The sequence below is a fragment of the Carassius carassius genome, chromosome 42 (genome assembly GCF_963082965.1).
Source record: "Carassius carassius chromosome 42, fCarCar2.1, whole genome shotgun sequence".
Taxonomy (NCBI): Eukaryota; Metazoa; Chordata; class Actinopteri; order Cypriniformes; family Cyprinidae; genus Carassius; species Carassius carassius.
Window position 1 is genome coordinate 13,507,358 of NC_081796.1, and position 27,245 is coordinate 13,534,602.

A 27,245-nucleotide genomic window follows, 5' to 3' on the forward strand; every position below is an offset into this window, starting at 1 on the left:
CTCGATTGGCGTATAAACCCCTCAGCTACATCGAATAGTTACTTGAGACCCCCTTTGCATTTATTAGTCTATTGAGTTATCTAAAGCCTCTTCAAAATGCAATATATTTAATTTTCTTAAGCTGAAATTTGAAACGGTGGCTTTTACCTATAGGCACATCTGTAGCATTTGCATGACCACTGCTTTAGTTGCGCACCACATCTAGATGAGGAAAAGTCAAGCCCAGGTCTATTTATACTGAGTAGGACCTGCTGGTTTGACCTGCTGTCCCATACATGGTTGCCGAGTCTCTTTCATTGCGACACACCAATATCATCAAGGTGTATGAGTGAGCTTGTGAGTGTGTGTTTGTCATTTAGCCACCTCCTAGTTAATTTTTAGTTTTTTTAATAAGGCCTATACAGTATACATAAAATAAGTCACTGCTGCATTTGTTCATTATAGAGGTAGTTAGACAGTTATTGGTTATTGATTAATTACTTTGACAATTATATTATTATCATTATTGCTATGTTTTATATCCTCTTGCAAATGTAAACATTCATCCATAATTCTACAGGTAACAAAAAAATTGTAAACGCTGAATTAGGTATTTCTTTATTAGATATAGATTTTATATAAATATTTTTTATTATAAATCCCTTGTATACATGTTTGTTTGTGTGTGTATGTGTGTGTCTATATATTTGTATATATATAATTTTATTTTAGATACATTATATGTATATAGCTTAAAGTTACATTAAAGTTAAGACCATTATATTAACAATTTTATTTAAATTTATAGACAGACAGACAGATAGACATATAGACATATAGACAGATAGACAGATAGACAGATAGACAGATAGATAGATAGATAGATAGATAGATAGATAGATAGATAGATAGATAGATAGAAACATGCTTCACGTTTATATTGGTACACATATAAAATATATATTAACATATCTAGCTAGATAAAAAAAAATACAATTTAATAAAATTGCATATATTTTATTAAATGTGTATATACTGTATGTTCACTAGCTTAATTTCAGTGTAAATTTATATATGCATATATGTTATATTGAGATTCATAACACATCCACAAAAAGGAATGCATTTCTTTATGTAATACTAATAGATTGCATTTGGTAGTAATTCCATTGTCAGGGAGCAGTGAAGGTAAACTTTGGAAACAAATGAAATAATAAGCTGGAGCAGACAGAGGACAGTCATTACCTTGCAAACAGCAGTGAGCAGTCTACTTGTTGATGGAGGGCTTCCACTATAACGCTGATCGGACGAGCCGGTTTGCTCCAATAAAATCAGCTCCATCATTTACAAACTATATTTACTTAATGCATACCTGCTAGGATCCTTTTGTCAGGGTCAAACCAGAGAGAATCAACCACAAATAAAAGAACCGGTTTGTGGGAAGAAGGAAATAATAATAAACTAGAGAGAGAAAGAGATAGAGAGAGAGAGAGAGAGAAAGAGAGAGAGAAAAGGCTGTGCCCTGGGGCTGTGTGTGTGCAGAGCCACAGGATCCAGCAGCAGAGATGCATGCAGGATCTGCCGTTTCTTTGTCTTAGGATCACTGATACAATCTAGAGGAAGGCTATATTGCTTAAAGCTGTGAGTGAATGACATATGGAGGACTAGTGTGAAGAAAACTCCCCAGTGCCTCCTCCAAACTAAAGTCTTCCTGTGAGATAGAAGCGAGCAACTTTCTGTGCTTTCAAGCTGCATGCTCCCTCCCTCTCTGTCTCTCTCAACCGGCTCTCTCTCTTTCACTCTTTTTTTTTCTCTTCCTCAGACACTAGCTAGTCACTGCCTGAAGCAGTAATCGGACAACTCTCGTTCTTGCTCGGAGTCTGTCTCTTGAGATCTAACACGGGGCTCCATGACTTTTCACCCTTAAAATGAAAAAGAAAAAAGTTGTCTTTTATCGCTGATCTGCGTGTTAAAGTCAACTCTAAGAAAAGTTTCTTAAAAAAAAAAGAAAGAAAGTTCTTTATTTGTTCTGGAACGGACAGACACTCAACGGAAGATTGTAAGAAAGGCGGAATAAAAGAAAAAGTGCAAGGATTCTTCCATTATTGTAGTGAGTACTATTTTTGGTTATCTTTTTACAGCTTTTTCTTCTACTTTTGTCATTTTTTCACATCCTGTGTTGTGAACTTTTTATGTCTTTAGAGTTACATGGGTTATTTGCAGCTATGTCTTATAACTTAATATAATCAAGATCTAGATTAAATTGAAAAAATAGATAAATAAATAAATAAATAAAAAATGTTAAATATATATTTATGTCCGTCAGTCAGTTTTCTGAATGACAAAATTGCACTCCTTTAAAACCGGCAACAAATTATTCCAGCAAACAAATTTTATTCGAAAGCTACACTTAATGTACTGTTAAATCCTCAATACTGTCGTTTTACTTTAATATATTTAATAAAAGACTGAAATATAGAAAATAAAACTATTCATTTTACATTTATATCAGGAACGCGATTTTCAATAGGTACAATATTAAAATTGCTATAGTATATTTTGACAGATTATTTTCAAAACTAATTCCTAGCCAATTCCTATTTAAACATATCAGTTATTAAACCTTTTTTTAAATGACATTTTGTATAGTGTTTTGCGTTTCCAGCTTAAATTTTATTAAAAATGTTCTGTTAAATACTATTTTAACATATAATTCACTGTTTGCCGCTGAAATTTTAATTCCCAGTGACTCTCTGTTTCACCTGAGATTCACACCTTCACCCGTTTCAAATTCACTTTTTTGCGTTTCCTTAGCCCTCGGGTAAGGACTGTCTTTTTTGATACTTTAAAACAGGTGTACAAGGCACTGAAATGAGAGACTGCATTGTAAATAATGACCCCATTTTGAGTCCAAGATAATAAGTTTCTATTTTCCGTCCAGCAAGTAAAACCCACAATTCTATTCAGCTGGCAGAATAAACAAAACCAGTTCAGTTTTAGCAGTTGGCATGCAATGCCATCTGCTGCAGGCAGGAATGCTTTAGGGTACACAGACAGGCAGACTGGTGTCTTGTAAGAAATCGGCAGGCGGCCACCTAAACCAAGACACCCGTACTTTTTTCAAAGAGTCGTTTTCTATCCGAGGATAAAGTTTCTTTGAGAATTTAGAATTTTGTGCTGTCTGGTAAAATGCATAATTATATGACAATATTCAGGACACAATATTCTTCTCACTTCCATCTTGTAGTTTTGTACAGTAATTTAGTAAAAACATATAATAATTGAAAAGTCATCCCTCTGCAGCTGTTTCCCGGCTTGTGATGTTTTTTCCAGAGTGTGTTAATATGGTGTTGCCTCCAGCCGCCCTCTCTGTGTTCCTTTCACACAATAAGCCCACTTATCTAATTACCTCATAATGGGCTGCTTGATTTGGACCATTTACACACTGTATTTGTTTAAATAAGGCATAAGTTCAACTGCATTAAGCTCTCTCCGATAAGCTCTTGTGCGTTTAGCCCCACGATGTGCTGTTGTTTGCCGAAGGCCCAATGCTTTCCGTATGTGTGCGCCCGAGCTGGAAACGGTGCGCGGTGAAAGACACGGGGTTAATTGAAACCGCTGCGCTCCACTGTTTATGAGACAGATACAGCGGAAATGGTTTGTGGCGATTAGTTGTTTACTAAATACAGTAGAGTGTTATTTTGTTAACATGCCACTGTTGGTCTCAGGAAAACGTCGCTCAGGGAGCAGGAAATAAGGCTGAGGAGCTCAATTGATCACGGATCTTCTACATCCACAATTCCTTTGTGTTTGTTTACATGTAATCAAGGAGTTTGTTTACTTAGGCATAAGAGCAGAGGATGAGCTAAACCTGTCTTTTTTTGCTTTTAGTATATTTATGTAGGTGCACGTTTTGGTACAGTGAATAAAATAATATAGGGAAAAAATAAATTGAATGCAGATGACTCACAATAAAATATATATATATATATATATATATATATATATATATATATATATATATATATATATATATATATATATATATATATATATATATATATATATATAAATATATATATATAAATTTGCAAAGCAGTGTTTTTGCTATGTGAAATTAAAAAATGCATTATAATTTCATGTTTTTTTTAAAAATAACAATTTACTTGTTCGCAGTGTGAGTGCTTTTTTGTGTGTGTGTGATACTGCGGTGAGGCGAATTTGATCAGATGTGTACCTTAAATCTTCTCCGATGGACACTTAAAGCGGATGGATTTCTGGAAATAATTTAGCAGCTTGAAGAGATCAGAATTAACAGATTGAATGTAGCTGCGCTGTCCATCGCTTGAGCTCCATGTCAGATTGAACAATTGGAAGAGACAAATTGCCTATCAACAAACCGCAGTGCGTGTTCGGAATTAAGATTTTAATTACACAAAATTTTAATTGTCTGTTCAATGAATTTAAAAATTAAAAACCAAACAGATATTTATGGGTGTGTGCACAAGTCTGTGTTCCACCACATATATATGTGTCCTTTGATTTGATAAATTATATACACTTTTATGTGCCTAATGCATCAGTATTTAATAACATTTTATAATATCATATTAGTATTTTAGTACATTCACAATTTTTAATCCATAATTCAGTTACAGAGGGGAAAAACATGATATAACAGGTATGCATTTTTCATTCTGTTCTTTGTGTTGTTGTTTTTTCTTATTGTTTATGTAATCAGTGTTTTGACGGTTGTGCACTTTTCTTTGCTCTGTGCTCATAGAGTCCAGTGAAGTGTAGCATTTTGTAAACTGCGTCTAAATCTAGTCACATCTGTCTTTAATTGTTGTCTACATCGACATTCTTTGCAAGTGGATTTATTTTTCCTGGGCCACCATGTGGATTCAGCTGACCATCTTAAATTGGGATTAGTTGTTTTAAAGTTATTTTGATTAAAGCGTTGTTTTTCAAAACTAGTAACCCACAACACATGTTTTGCATAGTCTATGAAATTCAAAAAGAGACATGCATGTCTTGCCCTATAAAATTACAATCTTGTAAAACGTGGCTGGAAAGCGAATAAATGCTAAGGTTTCATAAAAAAAAAAAAAATAATAATAATAATAATGTGAAAAATATAATTTGCTTATAATTCCCAGAATGTAAATGAACAGCTCATATAATTGATGAAAAATCCACAGTATAATAAATCCCACCAAATATTTCAGTCTTGATTGATATTACATCAGGATTGAAATATTCAGGTGAATCTTATCCGTGTTCGGAGGAGCTCAGACAGCCTGCGTGCTCTATAATCATCGATGTTCAAAGCCCGGCAGTGTTTGCCGATGGAAACGTAGTGCTTGAAATAAGCAAAGCGAGACAAAAAGCCGTGCAAACAGTCGTGAGTGAAGCATGTTTGGCTTTTTGATGACACTTCCAACACAGGTCTTTGTTCCGGCGAGCTTCAAAGACAGCTCAGTTCAGGTTGAATTCAAGCGCAGATCAAAGATGCTGAATGCACTCCCTTTTTGTTTAAACAATAAATATTTAGCAGTACAGCACAAGCACCCCTCCCTTCATCGTTCACCTGGTGAAAATCACCTGCTGGATGAGGGGCTTTGCCGTGAGACCGGCATGCATAATACCTCGTAAGCTCAGAGTGCTGAATGCAGGCCGAAGCAAGGTCTTTATTTCTCTGTTTTCTCCCTCCTTATACATCTCACATTTCTTGCAGTGAAATGGCTTGTGTTGGACTTTTTATAGAAAGTAAAATAATTGTTCCCAAGCTTCTGATGATGTAAGGAACAACTTTAGAGTGCAAAACTGTGTTAATGTGACTAGACAGGGTCAAGAGAAGGAAGGACGAAGGAGAAATGTGGAAAAAAATTGACCATTATTCATCACTGCATAGCCTTTGTGGGAAGAAAAAACAGCACGACCAAACAGCTCAGGTTACTACATCATGAAATCAGCCCAGCATTAAAAATTCATGCAGGGATTTTTCAGACATTTTTGGAGGAAAGGCCGAATAATCGTGACCTAGATCCAATGATTCGGCTCCGGTCTGATATTGGGTAATATTGCCGCAGGTATTAGCAGAGAGGTGGACTGCAGAATCTAATTGTTAACTAAAAAGAGTAATAACAGCATTTGAAGTATCATAGAAAACATATGTGGCCCAATAGATTCCACTCCAACTCTACAAGATACGCACAATACGTTCAACTCAAACTTATTGTACAACATACATCCAAAACATTCCATTCTGACAAGATGCACTCAATAAGTTCAAATTTGTCGTGCAAGACACTCTCAATGCATTCCACTCCGACTTATCACGTAAGATGCACTCAGTAGTATCTATCTGTCCCCCAAACCCTCAGGCAAAGTCCCAGTCATCCCCCTGATCATCATTAGGAACTGTCAGTGTGCCTGGAGAGGGATTGTAGATAAATTTCAGATAGTGTCAATTGCAGATGAAAAATGCTAGGGGTGTCATGCTTGACTAGCTTCTGTTCAACAAAGTCCCATCTCTCTCAGCGCCCAGACACACACTTCCAGAGGCAACAGCGGCAGCGACCTCGAGCAGGCGCCCCCCACTCGCTCACCCAAAACTAACCCCCAAAGCTTACCCCCCCACACCTCCCGGTCACGCACCCCTCCTTTTCCTGCTTACCTTGGCTAAGCCGCTTTGCATGTTGATTGGGGGAGGACTAATCCAGTTTGCAGCTGTCGTAGACCAATGATGAATCACCTTACCATCATTCGGCAGGGAGGAGGGAAGACCTGGAAGGAGGAAACAACAGTGGAGGGGTTGAGCCTCAGACAATGTGCCTCTCTGTTCCACCGACTCCTCTCTTTCCATTCTGTGCGAGAATAACAAAAATGTTTTCTCAGACAACGTCTATTGTGTCACGGATGGCTCTTCACAGAGACATCGAGCTGAAATAACAAGGAGTAATATTGTTTTTAGGTTCCTGGCAGGTGGAAAAAGGGATAGTGAGAAAGAAAGAAAGAAACAAAGAAAGAAAGAGAAAGGGGAAAAAACACTATTTGACTGAGATGCTTGAGGTCCGTCCAGCTTCAGGTAAAAGAGAGCTGATTTGCCGGCAGCATCACTGAAAAGCAGCCACTTGTTTAGCAAAGTTGAGTTCTGAAATGCTTAGGACTTCTTGAGAAGATGTCTGGACGTTTTTGTAAACTGCTGGAAGTGTGAAAGAATCAAGACAGAGAGAGTTAGAGGTGTTAGAGAAGGAAAACATTTGACATATAAGCTTTGTATTGAAAACAGACATTGTTTGAAGAGCAAGTCGAGTTTTAACATCTCTATGGCATGGATTTTTTTCCCCATTTTAACTGCGACCATTTGTAACGGATGTAATATTTTATGGCCGATCAAGAATGGCGGCTAAAAGGAGGTATGATAATCTACGTTGATAAAACGTTTCTTATTTCCTCCTCTTTGTTATTCATAAAAATGCAAATGTTTGTTGATAGTAGTGACACGACCATTCCTAATTGATTCTGGCAGAGCGGCACGCAAGGCATCATGTTTTTGGCGCAATTAGCGCAATAATGCTTTTCTGGAGACTGATGTGTGTTTTAGTTTTGCAGCCGCATTCACATCACATACAAACATCCGTAACGTACATCCGACCGCAGACGCTCACTGGCCTGACCTTCCATTTGCTATGCATAAAATGATCCCGTGAGTGTGCGATGGAGCCAGTAGAATAATGTTTTCAGTGGCGTGGCCCTCGGCACATAAACAAAGAAACAATCAAGACGCTCGCCAGAGCAAACAGCATGCTTTAGTGAACTCTTCAGTCGCTCTCGTTGAGGTTTGAGGCCTCGCAATCACACATCTCTCTCTCACACGGCCCCGGCTATTCATGCTTCAGATTAGAGATTGCTGGGGGAAATGAACGGATGAAAATAGCAGCGTGTGCTGCGGGGCTAGTGGCGATTAATTTTTAATGCTTAATATGAGAAAGTCAATCAATCATCAGATGGCTCATTAATTGTTAAGTTTGTGTCAAATGTTATTTGATGTGCCTCAAGGGAATGCCCTTGTTAAGCGGATTTCTCTGGAGAGCTGTTGGAATGTTTTTATTGTAGTTTGGTTTTTATGAAAGCCGTCTTATTTAATCCATTATTTAAATAATTGTAATTAATTAATGTTGTTTTTAAAATAATTATAATAAAAATATAAAATTATGAAATTGTTGTTATTATAGTACTGTTTTGCTTTTATTCTGTTATTTGATGCTGTTTGTAAAATTAATGGATAGGTATTAAATGTATCTCAAAATCTATTTAAGCTACATAAAATTGTAAATGTTGGGATTTTAAATATACATCTGTTATAATATGCATGTACAAATTGTAATAAATTTTTATTGTTGATTTGTTAATGTAATATCTATTTTTTGAACGATCACTCACATTTTAGATCTCCAAGTATGTGTTAGCTTGAGTGTGTGTGCATGTGTCATTCAGTATCATGTGACCGTCTGTGTGTCTCTTCCTCTCAGGTCTATGGAAATGCAGGATCTAGCTAGTCCACACAGCCGAGTAAGTGGAAGCAGTGAGTCCCCAAACGGTCCCAACCTCGACAACTCGCATATAAATAACAATTCCATGACACCAAATGGCACTGAAGGTACGTCTCCTCAGCCTCTGGTGGACCATATACCTTAATTACTAAATATTTAAAAGTGCTACAGTCCATGGTTTTTAACCGGCACATTCCCTTAGTGTAACATTTATGCGCTGTTAACTTGTGAAAAGTTGCATCCGTGTTAAACATCGGGTGATATGCCTGTCATATCATGGGGATTCATATACTTCTCTTTGGCTGTTGTAATCTAATCAAATTTTTATTATCTTAAGTATGCATTTATTTGAAATATGCACAAATTTGATGTTTACATTTTGTTGCTACAGTATTTAATAAGTTTTTGCAAATGCATCAGTGCAATTTAGTGAATAAGTTTTAAAAATGACTTAGTGCGTGCACTATATAAACTGCAGAACTTCACGGATAATGTTACAGCCCATAAGAATTTGAATCATCTCTGAAGTAGTTTACATTGTGTAATCTTGACTGTGGTTTTCTTATATTTCTGTAGTGATAAGCCCCAACCTGTCACAGTGCAGATTGTCATGTGTCCTGTCCCGTTCTTTCTCCCTATAGGTGATAACATCACTATGCTTACCACAGCTGACTGGTTGTTAAGTTCTAGTTCACAGTCCGCTGCAGGTTTGTGCAGTTCTGGCGAAACAATGAAAGGACAATACTTGGCGTCATATGTGAAATTACACACGTTATGTAGTCATTTCAGCCTGAGGCAATCTTAACAATTCCATCTGATTTTATTCACAAATGTGAAAAGCCAATTTGATGTGCTCACATCTCTTCAACTATTGTGCCTTTCATTTGGACTCTTGTTCTGCATTCTGTGTTGTGTTATGGTGAATCTGTTAAAAGCATGGTTTGAGACTTTTTGGCTATGATTCCAGATGAATGGTAAAGCTGTGGGCACGCGTATTGTGCTTTTAGATTTTTATTTGATGTTCTGCAGGATGGTTTTATGGTTATGTGTGGTATGTGATAAGACTTGACTGCACTAGTTTCTGCATGTGCCGTGCCACTGTTTTCCCATATTGCGTCGAGAAGGAGGGGTGGGGGGAGCGTTGGGACATATTCAAACCGCTTCCCATCGACATGTGTTCCTTTGAGGGAGAGCATAGCTGCAACATGTTCAACATGACAAGCTGACGGCTACCTCAGCCATGAGGGATTTCAGTGGGCATGACTCCGTACCCACATTGTGAATTTTGTTTCCATAAATGTAAACCTCCACCCCACGCCCTCCTGAGACAGAGATGGATTCATTTCAAAGATCTGGGCCTGTCTAAACGCTGTGAAATCATCTCCCGGTTGCCCTCATTGTAGTTCGGAGCGTCTGGGTCAAACACATTTTATACACCATGCATTGCCTTGACATATCAATTATGCTGCACGTCCATGCATTCCACAGTTTACTCCTGCCATTAAGTTCCACCTTTTTTGCCTGTTTTCCCTTGATGCTACATAAAACCCTTCCGGTAAGAAATCAAGTGACTAAAATTATTAAGAATACATTGTTTGGCATTAAATAAAAGATCAATGTTATCAATGTAAAAAGAAAAAGTAAAAAAAAAAGTAAACAGATCAATTTAAAAGGATGTAATATATAGAAAGTTTGGGGTTGGTAAGATTTTTAAATGTTTTTGAAAGCAGTCTCTGATGCTCACCAAGGCTGCATTTTTTTTATCAATTTATTTAATACAGTAAAACAGTCTTATTGGGAAAGATTTATTTTTATATATTTTATATATTTTGTAACATTTATTAATTTATTTTATTTTATTTAAACAGTTTTCTATTTTAATATATTTTATATATTATTTATATATTTCTTAATTTATTCCTGTTATAGAAAAGCTGAATTTTTGATAACTATTTCATACAAATTCAACCAGCAATTAGAAATCATTTTGATATGTCGATTTGATGCTCTATTAAAATTTATTTTTATATCAATGTTGAAAACAATGGTGCTGCTTAATATTTTTATGATCATTTTTTTCAGGATTATTTTAGTTCAAAAGAACAGCATATTTTAATTAATTAAAATAATTTCTTTCAAAAAAAAGGAAAAAAAGAAGAAAGAAAGACAAAATCTTGCTCCAAACTAATATATATATATATATACTTTTTTATATTTTTGTATTTATTACATGCCATTCATAGACTGGTTTATGCCTTTATATAATAGTGTTTAGTATGGCTTTTGTCCTTAAATCAACACAAGAGCTGTGTGTATTGGAAGGGAAGTGTCCTTGTCTTATTTGTAGAAGAGATTAGCTTTAATTGTTGGCCTCTTCTGTGAGTTAGCCAGAAGAGAGCTGTCAAACCTGAAAGCTGTATTATCTCAATAGAAGCCCTCTTAATTATGCCACCATTACAAACCCACCCACCTAATGACCCGTTCTACATTGTGAGGCAATAAAACCATCTGAATGAGCACTTTGACATGACGAAAGTCTGTTTTTTGGCTGTGCTTTAAATCTGCGCATTGCTTTAAGATTAAGTCTGTTGATTTTACAAGCAGAGAGGCATTTCTAAACAAGCTTTACTAGTGCAGGATCACAAATGCTCTGCTTTCCTTCTGCTTGCAGTTAAAACAGAGCCAATGAGCAGCAGTGAAATCGCCACCTCTGTAGCAGACGGCTCTCTAGACAGCTTCTCAGGATCAGGTACCACACGCACACACTCAAAGCTGCAGAGCTGACTGGAAGGAGATGATGGGTTACTGATAAGCAGAGGCCCAGGAAGTGGCCCTTTGGCTGGAACTCTAGTAGTGTGAGGCTCTGTCTCAGTTCCCATGCCAACAGGCGTTGGGTTAGGACCCTCCCAGGCCCCTTCTCTGCCCTAATCAAGTGACACCCCATCCTGGTGGCCCACGCACCCTGTAGGTTTTAGATGCATGACTCGTAAATTGTGAAATGCCTTTCTACACCACAAAACTCAAAGCTTTACACCAAAATAATAGAGTCTGATAAGACCAGAGACCTAAAGTGGTATTAAATGTCTATTTGTACTCCATTTCTAAGACATTTTGGAGCCACAAAACCAGCTCGCTTGCATTGTGTCAGAAACGTTGTACTCTCAATGGTCTATTTTAAAATTTAAGCATACAAATTTAGGTAGGTCCACTCCATGTTATAGACTCCTCACATTACTTACTAAGCAAATGCGAGAACTCTTCATGAAGTATTACATTCCTGCTAATTTTTCTTATTTCCCTACCTATTTGACTACGTACTCGATACCTTTGTGTTAGACTCATATAAATCATAGCTCTGACTTCTATCTCTGACAATATGAATGAACTGAAGTCATTTGAGACTGTTTTATACTCAGGGGATGCAGTAGTGCAGAGGTTCAGTGTTTGTCCAGACCAGGTGCTGAAGTGTGGGGAAAAGGCCCCATTTTCAGGACGCAAGGAATACAGTTACATAGAGCAAGAGCTCCTTAACTAACCCTTACTTTAGATGTCACAGCCAATTATACAGACAAGGCAAGAGAATCGCAATATTTGTAATACCTCCACCCTAAAGAAAAGATAGCCAAACCCTACAAATGGTAATTTACAAAGGATGAGACTTATATTTAGCAGTCTAAAAACAGCAATAGTAAGATAGTAAGATAGTAAGCCTAGTAAAGTTATTAGTAATAGTCAGTATTTATAAAAACTAATATTTAATACAAAGGTTTTATATTATATTAATATTTTCATTAATAATAAAAAATGTTTTATAATAATAATAATAATAATAATAAATATATCATTTTATTATTATATAGAATATATAAAATTAGTTTATAATAATTTAAATTGTAAACAATTAAACAAAAAACGATAACAAAAATATTATAATAATTTTAATTAATTGAAAAAAAATATTCAAATATAACAACAACAACAGCAATAATAATAATAATACAAATTCCAGTTAAATAAAAATTCCAACCAATATTACATGATATTACATTGATAATAGTAATAATAAAAACACTTTGCAATAACTATAATAATAATAATAGATTCATTATTTTCTTGTAATAAAAAATTTAAAAACGAATTTTGTAATAATTTTCATTATAAATAATATTAGAAAAATTGTATTATTATATTATTATTAATATCATATTAAAATATGACATTTTAAATATCATAATTTTAATTTGTTTAAAAATATTAAAACAACAGCAAAAACAGTACAATAAAAATATGACTATTAATAAATAAATATACTGTATATTAAATTGTCATTTTAATTATTATTTTTATCTTATTTTTGCGATGGAAATTACCTTTTATAAGGGCACTACAATTTAAGCTCAATTTTCAAGACTTTAGCCAGGCATTCACTGGGACATCAAAAGATCTCATGTTGCTCTGTAGTGTTTGTGTTTTAACTGAATGGCCCTCCACACTGTTATTAAGGGCTGGGAACCACAGGGCCGGTATGTGTCTAATGAAGGCTCCTTATGTGTACTACTTACCTGTAATCAGGCCCGCTGATTTCTCAATGTAAAGTTCACTTTAAACCCTCCAGTGTGCGCGACCATACATCATTCCCAGCTCCGTGTGTGTGCGTGTTTGTGGACACTAGGCCTTTCCATCCTGTATTGTTTTTTATGTATACAGTCGGTAGAAAACGCTTTCATATTACCTGATTATTTTCCTTCGTTATTGCTCTTAATTTTTCAACTTAAAATAAGGTTAGGGAAATAAATAGTGTAATGCAATATAATTACTGTTTCCTTGGATTCCAGAAGTTCTGTTGGCAAAGAATAATATTTACCTTCATTTTTTTTATGTCTGAATATGTGCTTGCCTCTTTTCTTTTAACTCTCCACAGCCATTGGAACCAGTGGCTTCAGCCCAAGACAAACTCACCAGTTCTCTCCCCAGATTTACCCTTCCAAGTAAGGCTTCTTTTATTTTTCTTTAAAAAATAAGCAGCATCCAAGTTCATTTGGGCCTTTAATTAGATCCTTCTGCCAGATTTTGGACTCTCCGGCTGTATTGTTTTCATTGATGTCTGCAGCTTGCATACTCCTAAATCTGTTGTAATTATTATCTTGCAAAAATTTCCATCGTGATTTATTTTTCTTTCGCAATGTATATCAGCTGCTTAATGGCTAGAGTTCTCTCTGTTTCACAGCTTGTTCAAATATTTATGATTAAGTAGCAGAATCACAGAGAATTTGTCTTTGAGCAAATTTTTGGATATGGGCTTTTGGGTAAAAATGTATCTTCTCTTTCTCTTACTATTGTCTCAAATAGTAGACCCTATCCACACATTCTTCCGACTCCTTCCGCCCAAAATATGGCCACGTACGGACAGACGCAGTACACCACAGGAATGCAGCAGGCTGCTGCCTATGGCACGTACCCTCAGCCAGGCCAGCCCTATGGGATTACAGCCTATGGTAACTCTTTCAGTTTGTTCTTTTCTCTCCTTTAAAGCTTTGTAATCCAGGTTGTGCTTTGCTTTTCACTCAAGCAGACGAACTCTTAACTCTTAACTACATTTCATAAATAAATGATGTCTACTGGGCGAACGTTATCTAATTAATATTCATGAGTGGGTTTTGAAATACATCTTTTACGTTTCAGATATTTCCTTAACTTTTGGAGATCATGACCAATATTTAATGTTTTTTGGTCCTTCTAATGCATTTAACTGAATTGAAACTCATCAAATGGGATGCAGTTTAACTTTAGCATTTAGCATTCGTAGGATTTGGTCTCATACTTAGTGTTTAGCGTTAAGATTTATTCCGAAACTTAGCTAACAATGTGCTGATCACTAAGATTAGGCTAACGCTTACCTCAGCCCTTGGTAGCTCCTTTCCCACCTTCAATTGAAACTTGGGACTGTGCTGACCTTTTGTTTTGCATTAGCAGACTCAGTGTCTCCCTCAGACAGCTACTAATTTTTTGCTAGTTTGAAAGATTAGGCAGATATAAAGATTTCAGTTCCTCATCTACACACTGTGAGAGCCCAACTCAAGCTAGAAATGTTTTTCCAAGGGTTTGAACGTTATGAAACCTTTGCGAAAATATGCCCACAGATAATGTTGTTTAGGTAGAACGATCTCAAATAAGCTCCCGAGGGTTCACATTTGTTTGAGTGGAAGCAAATTGCAAAGCTGAATTGGGCCTGATTCAATCTAATCAAAAAACTGGTTTGTTTTAACTCCGACCAGCAAATCCTTGGAAGTCCATGCTGAGTTTGGCACAAATGCTTCTATGCAAAAGTTGTTTGAACCACGGTCCAGTGTGAAACAAGCTACCATTATCATTCATTCTTGATTGATGTGGAAGGAGTAACACTGAGCATTGTGCATCATACTGCTCTGGTGTCACTAACTGATTTAGGTCCATTGTGGGCAGGCATCAAGACAGAGGGCGGACTGACCCAGGCTCAGTCTCCAGGCCAGAGCGGCTTCCTCAGCTACAGTTCCAGCTTCTCCACGCCTCAGACGGGACAAGCACCATACAGTTACCAGATGCAAGGTCAGGATCACCCTCTACTCTTTTCCTCTTCTGCTCTTCCCGGCGGAGTGACATAATAGAGCTGTGATTCATCCTTTAAAAAGGACACAATTAAAGGCAGACATGGACCAATTCATAACATCCCTGAGCTGATGGTTGTATTGGGTTGTACTGTAGTTAGACAAATAATTTTTTGCATTATGTCTGAAGAGAACCAACACAGATGGAAAAATCCTTAAAAGGCCGTCTTTAAGACCAGCCTTTTTCTGCTTTGCGCTCAACCATGTATGTTCTTAAGTATGTTTGCTTTAGAAGGAACACCCATGAGGTCAGTTCATGGAAGTCACACTCGCATACTGGGAATTAAACGTGCATCAGACAAACTCTCCGCCACCAAGTGTTTCTTTTCTTTTTTTAGGAGACATATTGTCCCAACTCCAAAACCAACAGGCTTTTTCTGCCATTCTTTTTCTCCCATCTTTCTCCCTATAGTGTTTTCCTTCGAGCCTCCAACAGTTAGCACCGGTCTGAGCTCTCTAATCTCCAAATCATGTGTGACAGTAGAAACATCGCCACGTTTTTGAACGCTGTCTAGAGCATCTCACAATAAATAATATGGCATATGTGGTCTGTTGAAGCTTCTTTTCCATGCCTCATAAGTAGAAACATTCTGCTTCTGCTGATGCTTCTTCATCACCAGGGTTGTAAGTGTCACAAAGTACCAGCCGCAGAAGTTTAAAGGCCTGTTCACACCGTTCAAGTCCAAAGAAACTGTGTCATGAATTTATAGAACCCAAAGTATGCATCCAGTCTGTTCAATGGTTTCATATACCTAATTTTAGTAATATTAGTCAATTTTTACACCTAAAGGACATTGTTTAGCCTCCAGAGGATATGTTGCAAAATCATATGCTAATCACAGTAGGATATTTTGATGAAATGCATTGTTTCATTGTTGCATTTGCTCTGAATTGTGTCATTCTTTTGTGAATTATCTCTTTTACTGTCATCTCACAATGACAATGTTTGTTATAAGTCAGAAACTGAGGTGCATTCAGACTTCCTTCAAGCCCACACAGCCATAAACACATTAGCCACTAACTGCAAGAGCAGATGACAGATGACCATCAACCAGGCCAGTCTGTCTCTATTGGCTTCCTCACTGTGCTCCATCGATTAGGCAGGTCTGGACTCAACCTGGTAGCCAAATGTAGACCCCCCACCTATATAATACCAACTGCTGTCCCATAACCCTAGTAGAGCGAGCCTGCACCCAGCTGTCAGAGGGAATACAATTAAATTAATGTTTTTACCCTGCTCTTTCATGTCTAATGGAACGGCGCTGGCTTTCTCTGATCATGATCCAGAAATGTAACACAGAAGGACTTTCCTGGCTTAAAATGTCATCACAGATTGTCGGGTTATCATATATTTAATGAAATAGTGAAAGAGTGTTAACTGGGAGTGTTAACTGATATTATTTCATATCAAGATTCAGAGTATTAGTGATCAGGCTTTTGTTAAATTATAGAAATTGTCGAAAATAATATGTTGTTTTCTAAAGCTACTTTTCTAATAATTACATCTAAATATGTAATTATTATCTTTGAAAGATCTCCTTTAGGAAGGGCAGGTTTCTCAGCAAATATTGGTAAATTTCATAAATTGTGATGATTTCATTTGCTTATATATATATATATATATATATGAAGAGCAAGAGAGGTGCTTTTCTCACAGATTTTTTCTCAGAGTAGATGATAATTACAGCAACAATTGGTCCTCCCTCCATTCTGCACACCCTGTGAGAGGAGCAGCAGACTGCTTTTTAAAGAAGCCCATCTGGACTTGATCGCTTGCTCCCTAGAGAGGCCTACAAAACCTCTGCTACAAATATTGTGCACTGATGATAGACACAGCCCATGGCAAGAGGACTGATCAAGCAAAGCAAATGGACTCCCAATTGGAGAGGCCATAACGAGAGCCAGTGTCTCGTCTTGAGTGAACTAACTGGAGCAAGACAGAGTGGAGAGGGGGAGGAACGGGGGAGTTTTTGCCCCTGGGAAAAACCAGGCCTCTTCTCAGCATGGAGTCATTCTTTTGGGACCAGAGGGGGTCTTGCTTGGCTTTTATGTGGCTCCGAACTCTCTCTGGAGTCAACTGCTTCCCTACGAGTCCTGGCTTTTATGACTTTTTGAACTGTGGATTCAGCTAATTTGTTGTGCACTGGGAAATTCGTGCGTCTCACTTTATGTGACGGCCCCAGTCTGGGGAGGAAAAAGCAACAGCTTTTAGAGCACCTCTTGCTGTTCTTTAAAAACAAGAAAAAGAAGCAAACTTGCTTTTTGAGTCAGACAGGAGTCCTCAAGTAAAGCTGTTTTTTACAGTCTGAGGGGCCTCATTTTCTTGAACATCAGAAGATGAAAGACTTTGCTTTTGTTTTTTGCTGAACAAATGTCCAGTTACCTTTTATATTTAGACAGACAGAGTTAATTTTGTGATGTATAGTGATGTATCCAACTTTTTCCTCAACGGGGAAGTAAGCCTATGGGTGAGACTTCCGTTTCATTAGCCCCTATAGGTAAATAACGAAGAGAATAACAATATGCAGTAAATGGTAAAACTGTTTGCAGTATAAACCAGTGTGTTCTTAATTAAGAAAACAGATTAAAATAATATGATAGGACACATCATTTGTCAATATCAAGCAGCAAAACAAACTGTTTTGTATAGCTAAAAATAGCTGGACGCAAATGAGACCGGAAGCTTTACCCATAGCATTTACAAATGGCGGCGTCCATTTTTACATCAGGAAAAAGGTGGATAGTGATTGATGATTCCAAGGTTACCCACAACTTTTAGCAGTAGATATTACAGCTGTTTATTAGTTTATTGCCTGGTTTTGTTAATGTAAGAAAACTTCTGGGAAAAATGCAAATATTCTTAACATGTTAACATCAATAAATAACATTTGTGGCATAATGTTGATTACCATAAAAAGTATTTTTCAATCGGCCCTCATTTTCTAGAAGCAAAAATCAAGGTAACGTTGAGATACAATGGAAATGAATAGGATACAAATTTGTATTTAAAATATACAACTTTTAAGTTTATAATAGTACTTGTATGATTTTTTTTATTGACACTTGATTATTATTTCAGCTGTTCATTTCTCTGGCAGTGTTGATATAGTTCACTAAAACTGAAACTAACACAAATAAAATAAAAATAAAAAAATAACTTCCAAACCTCTTATTTTTAACATTTTAATTTATTTATTTATAAAAATCACACGCTTTGAGCCCTGTGACTCCAAGAAGCTCCTCGAAACACAGTGTACCTCCAGGCTGTCTCACCTCTATAACTCATGTCATGTATGTTATTAAGTCATTAGATGCTATCTCTCCATAGCGAGATTTAACTACCCAGAAAGTGCTTCTTAGAGCAGCTTGAAAAGAAGACAGATATGCATATTCATTGAGGCTTGATGTCAGGTAAAACTCCCACCCTCTCCCTCCCCCTCATTCACAATAGTGGCACTATCTGTCATTGTAAAGGTAGCGATGGATGAAATAATAGACCCAATCCCCTTTCCTCTTTCTTTCCGACCGTGGTCCAAGTTCCAATCACTGATATGGAGAAAGAAAAGATAAAGCCACGGTTATATCTCACCCACCAACACACACACACACACACACACAATCCCTCATGCCCCTATAATACCTGCAAGGCTTTGTCCTAAATGCCTTTGAGGTGGTTTAGGTCTTGCATAACTCAACCTCCATCTACAATTTAAAAATGAGGTTTATTTTGAAGGTTATATTACGCTTATCGTCCTCAGGATGACATCAGTTGCAAACAAAGCCTCATTTGATTTGATCTTTCTGTTTTGCATTGCGATAACTCACCGTTATGTCTCTTTCTCTCATAGGAAGCACTTTTACAACAACTTCAGGGCTGTACGCTGGAAACAATTCCCTCACAAACTCAACTGGATTCAATAGTACACAACAGGTAGCTGTAATTGAATTGCTATCCTTCACTATCTAGTCTGTTGAAATCACATTTCCTCCATTTGCCACATGCGCCCAGTATTTTTTTTCCCTTCCTCCTGTAAGCCTTTATAGAACATGTGTACACTCGCATATTACTCACATGATATGAATCACTCTAAATGTCTCGACCACTGTACACAAGGATTACCTTCTTGCTCTTTTTGCGTATGAATTATGCCATGAGTGGAGGAAAAAAGAGTGAAGACAGATCGCTGTCCAGATGTACCACTCAGGAGACATATGTTCACATTTACGTTTTGGAATCTGCGCTGTAAAGTAGCAGCGTTGCATGCGGCTATCTCACATTACCGCCTTGATGTCTTTCTGCAGGACTACCCCTCCTACCCAGCTTTTGGCCAGAGTCAGTATGCGCAGTATTACAACAGTAGCCCTTACACTTCTCCATACATGACCAGTAACAACACCAGCCCCACCACACCCTCCACCACTGCCACCTACACCCTACAGGAGCCTCCATCAGGGATCACCAGCCAGGCCCTCTCAGAGCAACCGGCAGGTAAGAAAGCTTGTTTTGAGGGAGAAAAAAATTATGCAGGTAATAATACTATAAGTTGCTGCAAAGACAAGATGTGATTGGCTAATTTTGCAATACTGAACCCTGGTGATACACTCGAAAAAGTCCCAATGTACAATCTTCTGTAATGATTTTATTTTATTTTTTCATAGTTTGAATTACTCATTGCAGTGTATAATGTTTATGATTAAAGGGTATGTCCATAAAAAAAAGAAAGAAAGAAAATTACCAGATTTGTAATTCAAAAGAATATATGGATACCATATTGGTTATCGGACTGATTAGATAATTATTTTTAGAAATATCAGTTGATTGTGCATCATTTCAAGTGTTCTTTATATTTAGATTTTCTTGCTGTCATCTAAAAATAAGAAAGATCTCATAGAAATAAAATCTATAATTTTTTTATCAATTAACAATTTTTTTAATGATTCAATTTCAATTTCCAAATAATTATACATTATATATTTATATAATGAATATTTACTATTTACATTATAATTGTTTCAAATATAAATGTATAAAATTATCTATATAATTACAAATATTTTTTTAGCATTTTCAAAGACTAACTTGAGTGCGTAATGTTGTATATGCATTATAGTGATGCTTAAATTAACTTCTAGTATGTAAAGTAATTTTTTGGTTTCATTTGTTAATGATGTAAATATATATATTATTTATATCTGTTTATTATTGTTCCTAATGTGTGCCATTTATCCTTCATTGGCCATAATATGAAAATAATTATCACCTTATCTGCATCAGCCAAAATTGATATTGCATAGTTCTGTAAACAAGAAGCTGACATCATCATATTGGATAGAATATTACCAGTTATTTAGTCTATTTTTGCTCCCCCAATGACTCAGACTTTTCTTACATTTGCCTTGTCTTGTAATTAGGGAAGGATGGTATAGTGAATAACACCCTCCTTGCCATTACTAAAGCTTAAATGGTGTCTAGGGTATAAGGAGATCTGATAAACAGCATGATATGTAGGCAGCAGCTACAGCGCTGAACACTAGATGAGGTAAACAGATCCAGCCACAATGTGAAGGTTAAAGCCTTTTTTATTTTCCTATTTTCATATACTTTTTGCCTTCCTTTTTCCTGCAGCAGAGTACAGTACAATCCACAGTCCATCAACCCCCATTAAAGATTCAGATTCAGATCGATTGCGTCGGGCTTCAGATGGAAAGTCACGTGGCCGGGGAAGGAGGAACAATAACCCATCCCCACCTCCCGACTCTGACCTTGAGGTACTGGACCGCTGCCACTCTGTCAATGTATCCGGCTGGAATGGCAGCAATAGATTTGAAGATACTTTTGATTATCTAGACGTGTCCATTCTGCTCACTGCTTTGCCTTAAAAACAATGCGTTGACATGTTTAAAGAGTGACGCTGTGTGCGTTTCCATGCTCAGCTTTACATGTTACAACATGTAAATGCTTTTTTTGGTGAAAGCTTTGTTTTGCATGTTTTGCACGCTTAGCATGCAAAAGCCTAAATCGGTTTTCTGTCTGTTTATTTTGTGTGCATGCCGCATGCTTCGACATGAAGACTGAAAAAAAAAAGCAAACAGATAATTTCAGATCTCTTGTAAATAGTTTTCCTGCATTAAGTTTTGTAAAAAGCAGATTTCCAAAAAATGTCTGTTTTGTGTTTAAAAAAATAAAAAAATAATAATAATATAACATTAACATGACCTGAATCTCTGGAAGTTTTCGGCCCCATTAGCATGCTGCCATCATGCCATGTTAACAAATCTAGTTAATTAGTTTGTTGGTATTGATTGTGCTAATGCATCGGGGGCAGGAGATGGATTATCCATTGGGGGTTCTCCCCACAGTTGCGGGGTGCTATGGTGACCATCAGTGCTGTATATCTACCGATCCCAGGGCGCATGAAAATATGCACCCTTCTTATTGACAACCAGATCATCTTGCATGCTGAGTGAGCCATTGATTTTGCTCTTTCTTTTCTCAGCGAGTGTTCATTTGGGACTTGGATGAAACAATCATCGTTTTCCATTCCTTGCTCACGGGGTCTTACGCCAACAGATTCGGAAGGGTAAGTGATGTATTTTAAATGCAAACACAGGCAAATATGGCGGCAAAGCTTAGGAAAATACACAGAAAGAGGGTCTGTTTGGGAACACCGTCCAGCTTCGAGGAACTTAAAGTTCAGTGTAATTGTTTCTTTTTTTTATAAGATCGTCGAGGCCTTGCAGGCATTCAGCTCGGCCTGCAGCTGTCTGAGTTATGTGGCTGGAACAGGCATGGATTACAAACCAGTTGCACTGAGAATATCCATTGACACTTCTTAAGAGTTTTTCTGTCCTTTAGAAATGGTTCATTGCTAAGTTTAATTAAGTGTTTGCCTTAACTGCCCTTTGAGTGAGGTTAATGTATTATTGCATTGCAGTTGATGAAACTTGAGAAACATTTTCTTTTTAAATTAAGAGTTACATACTACTTTATAAATAAAGGCAAAGAGTGTCTATATATTTATATATATATAAAAGACATCTGCATTTATTTGATCAAAGATACAGTAAAACGATATATTGAAATATTACTACAGTTTAAAATAAATAGTTTTCTGTTTTAATATATTTTAAAATGTAATTTATTCCTGTGATGGCAAAGCTGAATTTTCAGCATCATTTGCTCCAGTCTTCAGTGTCACATGATCCTTCAGAAATAATTTTAATAGGCTCATTTGCTGAAAAAAACAAATAAAATAAAATAAAACATTATTATCATCAATGATGAAAGCAGTTGTGCTGCTTAATATTTTGTGGCAACCATGATACTTTTTTTTAGAGTTCTTGAAAATAATAGAAAGTTTGAAAGAACAGCATTTATTTCAAATAACTTTTCACAAATTTAATGATTGCTTGCGGAATAAAAAAAAACAAAAAAACATTAATTTATTGCTGTCCCCAAATGTTTGGGTTATTATAAATAAGATATATAATATTTTATTATACAAAAATGTATGTAACAATATATGTCTATATTATATTTTTGTGTGAGAGTAAATATATTTTTACCTTTATTTATATTTATATTATTGCCTTTATTTATATAATCGTTTTATTAAAGCATAATGCCAATGAGGATATTAACGTGCAATAAGAAGCAGTTTACTTCTGTGGTTGTTGTATTTGTTATTTTATGTAAACCATCATAAGCTATATTTGAACTCTCAAAACAAACAATTTGGGAAATACGGTGATCTACAATTCTCAGGCATCGTCGGTGATCTCATGGATTTATTTAACTTCCATGACTGTTCGTTCAGTTCACCAAATTATAACAACCCCCCCCCCCCCCCCCCCCCCAAAAAAAAAAAAGTTAAATCTGAGTTCAACATGCATGTGTTTTTAAAACCTCTTTGTGTCAGAAGAATGTAGAAAGCTGCTTCCTTGTTTGAGGGAATAAATCACAGACTTGGCATTTTTTGGCTGAGCTTCTTGAAGGGTTTTTTCTTTGTGGTGAGTGTAGATGACAGCAGCGCTCGGATGTCAGTGGAACGGGGCCCAGCGGCTGGTTTGTTCTCTTTGTTCCTCAGGCAGGGTGTTTGATGAGGGTGGTGTTTTGTTTTAAGGGTGAGGGAGCCCTGGCCCTCGACCCTGCACTGTTTATTTACTTTATCTCGGCTGTGCATGCTGGGTAAAGAAGCAAGACTCTGAGAGCGCCTCAACCGTGTCCACTCTCTCTCTCGCTTTCTCTCTCTCTCTCTCTCTCTCTCTCTCTCTCTCTCACACACACACACACACACACACACACACACTGAGCTGTCGGTGCATCCACATCTGATTTTAAGGTCCTTTTTCCTAACCAATCTTCATTTATAAGTGTATGTGTTTCCTTTTAGGGTCAAACAGAACCCAATCTGAAGTCTCAGTTGTTACTATAATATAGAAACGTCATGTTTCAAGCTTAATAACTTCTGTCTACTGGGTTTTAATTGCTCAGAGGAACATACTTCAAAATATTAATTGAAGAATTAGAGATATAAAAAATGTAATAAAAATTCTGTTATTACTTGTAAACATACATACTTTGTTTGGGGTAAATAAGATAATTTTTTTTTTTTTTTTTAATATAATAAATTAATAATTTTATTCAGCGAGGATACATTAAATTGATCAAAGTTGACAGTAAAGATATTTATAATCTTACAAAAGATTTATAAAATGTTTCTTGAACACCAAATCAGCAGAATGAAAATATTCCACAAAAATAACAAGCTGCACAAGTGTTTTCAACGCTGAAAATAATAAGAAATGTTTCTTAAGCGCCAAATCGTTCTTTGTTCTCCTCTCTGCTGTCGAAATCTGATTACACGTTGCCCTTCCACTAGAAATATGCTTATCCCATCTACCCTGCAACATCGCAAACCGCATAATGCTCTCTTAAATCATATCAGCACACTCATCTCAAACCCTTACATTAAAAACCAAGGTGCTTCACGTTTCTCCGATATGAGGCGTAGTTGACATAAACAGTAAGAAAACCCAGCAAAATGCATTTCTTCCAGCGAAACCGTTGAGGAAGAGCTCTATAAATAGAGCCATGTTGGAAAGCTCACTGCTGTGGTTATCAGTTATCCTAATTGGCATCAGGGCAGCTCGCTCTCATAAAGCTGATGGTTCAGGCCAGCTGTGTGGCCATCAGCCCTGGAGGGAAGGCTTGCAGGGTGAGGGGGTTTCGGAGGGGAGGACTTGGCGCCCTTCGGGTGGCACTGATGTGTGGGGACAGGTGGCAGCGAGAGCAGAAGACCCTCTGGCTCTCCGGCCTGCTTGTATTCTTAACCCTCCCGCTGAATGATTGTTTAGATTTAATTGGAGAGGATTCGCCGGGCCAGAGAAGTGCACATTGCATACCTCTCACCACCAAACCTGCTTTTATTAACTGTCAGATACATATGCAGGTGTTTAAATTAAGTCCACTGACTGGAAAGCTCAATATAGATGGAAGGGTTGAATTATTCAGACATGTTGGAGACGTGCTTACCAAATAAATAACTTATTTTTGATTAGGCTATCTATTTAAAAGCTTCTTATATAATTTTTATAATTAAAAGGAAAATGAGAGCAACTCAGAAGTGTATATAAACTGTGAAATTATTGATCACTTTTTTCATTAACCCTCATGTTCTTTTTCTCAGTCTGAGAGACTCCTTGGCTTTTAATAGCTCAGAAAACATTCTTAACATTGAGGTATCAGGTTGATGACTTCCTGCACTCGTGAGAACTGATTATAAACATAATTTTTTAACTTGCTAACCTGCAAGTTTAGGGTCTTGGAGACCTCGGGTATAAACAAAGAATAATTGCAATGGATTTTCACATGCAAAACATGCATGCCAGCTAATATCTTTTGTTGTAATTATTATTATTAATTTATTAATTTTTTTTTTTTTTTTTTTTTTTTTTTGTGAGGTCAACAAACCCAATTCTGGAGTTCCAACTGTTACTACAATATATAAAATTAACATTTCACACTTAAAAATTTGGATTGGTCAGAGGACCATTCCCTATTACAAGAATTTGATGGCAGAATTAAAGGTTTCATTTTACATTACTTTTACACATACATAATTGGAGTCTCTGAAAGTCAATCTGAGTAGAACATGTTGGTTGAATATTTTAATTTCACGTACACAAATGTTCAAAATTTTGGGATCAGTAAGATTTTTTTTTTTTATTTTAGAAAATAATACATTCAATCAGCAAGGGTGTATTAAATTTGGTAAAATTGATAGTAAAGGCATTTATAATGTTACAAAAGATTTGATTTTAAATAGATGCCGATGTTTTGAACTTTATATTCTCAAAATAATCCTGAAAAAAAAAATGTTTCATAGGTTTTACAAATATATTAAGCAGAAAAACCTTGTAAAACCATGAAAAATAAGACTTAGATAGGAAAAAAAAAAGTATGTGTACTAATTTGTAGATTATACGCAGTGTGTGAACAATTTAAAACCTCATCAGTGTCTTTGCTGGTGTTCTGTTCTTCTTGTGTGGTTTGCCCTCCCGCCGTCCGCAGTTAAAACATTTTCATTGTTGAGTGTGACATGTAATCAGTAAAAAGCTCAGGCGTTTCTTCAGGTGGCTTTAAACTCTAATCCCTGCAGCAGAGCTCTCTGACTCAGCACGGCTGTACAGACACTGGAATAAATCCCCTCCCTTGCTTTTCTCTCTCATTCGCACACTTGCTTTATCCTCTTAATGAACAACCAGAGAGCAGCCCGATTAGAAAAATAAGCCTCTGTGGAATGAAGATTACAAAAGATGATTTTAAATTGAATACTAGTCTAAATATCCATTTAATAAACCCTGTGGCCTTGTTTTAAGCTCGTACTACAGTGTTGCTTTGTTTCAATGCTGTGAACTGTCACTTGAAATACAATGTGTAGCTCAATTGAGATGAGAAAACCGACAATATATATGAGCAAAGGCAAGTTTGTTATCAAAAACCCTCTGCAAATGATTCATTAACAGTTTAGAGAGCAGTCGCTCCCATCTTTGTGTCAGCTCAAACACAACACGAGATCGCCATTACTGGCAGTATTGCATTACCGTGGAAACTGAATTCTTTGAATACATTTAAAAAACAAAGAGTCCATTATATTTTAAGTGTACTGTATAATCTATTTTGATTACTGCCAGTGCACGGGTTTGAACATCACTTGCTAAAGCTGTTTTGTGCATCTTCCTCTTTCTAGAAGTTTTTATTAAATTCCCAACTTCAGCCTTTTAACAAATAGTTGTAAAATGCTTTATCTGATGTGAGAAGATTGTTTGGGGGGAATGGGGGTGAAATGCATCAGAAGTAATGTGTAGAAAGATGATCTTGGCTTTGAGGTATGTGGACAGTGATATATTTATGATGACACTTTGACCTCAAGCTAATTTTTAACTCATAACGCATCTAAGATTGGGTTTTACTGCCCACAGAGTATAAAATTAAGCCCTGCTTCTTTTTTAGACGAAGATGAAATTATTAATTCTCAAACCTTGTAGAACTGGCTTTGGCAGAGGTCTGTTTTATAATATATTTTATTCTAAAAGATATGCTATGTTTTGTCTGTCTATAACTATCTATATATCCATTAAAGCCATATGAATATCTAAATGTTAAGTAAGTAATTATGGAAAAAATATAATAATATAGAAAAGATAGAAAATCAATGAAAGTGTAAGCCATTTATCTATTCAATATGTTTCTATAAAATCATTTATATATAACATTTAAAATTTTATTATAACATTTAATTATATATAACATTTTATTAAATATTAAAATTTTTCAATTAATCTAAACATGGAAAAATGAATGATTTTAGATCTGTTTTGTGTGTGTGTGTGTGTGTGTGTGTATCAGGATCCACCAACATCGGTGTCATTGGGACTAAGAATGGAAGAGATGATCTTCAACTTGGCTGACACACATTTCTTCTTCAATGATTTGGAAGTAAGTCCAGCACTTTTTTTTTTTTTTTTTTTTTACTTTGGGGGCTACCTTTTTTTTCTCTTT

The 27,245-nt window shown here is 36.3% G+C and overlaps 1 protein-coding gene across 8 annotated transcripts in view; it reads left to right on the top strand.

Moving 5' to 3' along the window:
* The first annotated feature begins 1,762 nt into the window (after positions 1-1,762).
* LOC132123793 (eyes absent homolog 1) overlaps positions 1,763-27,245 on the top strand; it is a 41,816-nt gene continuing 16,333 nt past the window's right edge. Inside the window, exons 1-12 of one of the 8 annotated variants that reach the window (XM_059534435.1) lie at positions 1,763-2,089; positions 8,517-8,644; positions 9,179-9,244; positions 11,209-11,286; positions 13,459-13,525; positions 13,887-14,032; positions 14,985-15,122; positions 19,030-19,112; positions 19,484-19,670; positions 20,808-20,950; positions 21,679-21,762; positions 27,093-27,182. In XM_059534435.1, coding sequence (XP_059390418.1) covers positions 8,521-8,644; positions 9,179-9,244; positions 11,209-11,286; positions 13,459-13,525; positions 13,887-14,032; positions 14,985-15,122; positions 19,030-19,112; positions 19,484-19,670; positions 20,808-20,950; positions 21,679-21,762; positions 27,093-27,182 — 1,206 coding nt within the window. In that variant the 5' untranslated portion in view covers positions 1,763-2,089; positions 8,517-8,520. Of the gene's footprint in view, positions 2,090-6,859; positions 7,401-8,516; positions 8,645-9,178; positions 9,245-11,208; positions 11,287-13,458; positions 13,526-13,886; positions 14,033-14,984; positions 15,123-19,029; positions 19,113-19,483; positions 19,671-20,807; positions 20,951-21,678; positions 21,763-27,092; positions 27,183-27,245 lie in introns of those variants that run through there. The other 7 variants (XM_059534433.1, XM_059534432.1, XM_059534434.1 and 4 more) reach the window with 7 other exon arrangements.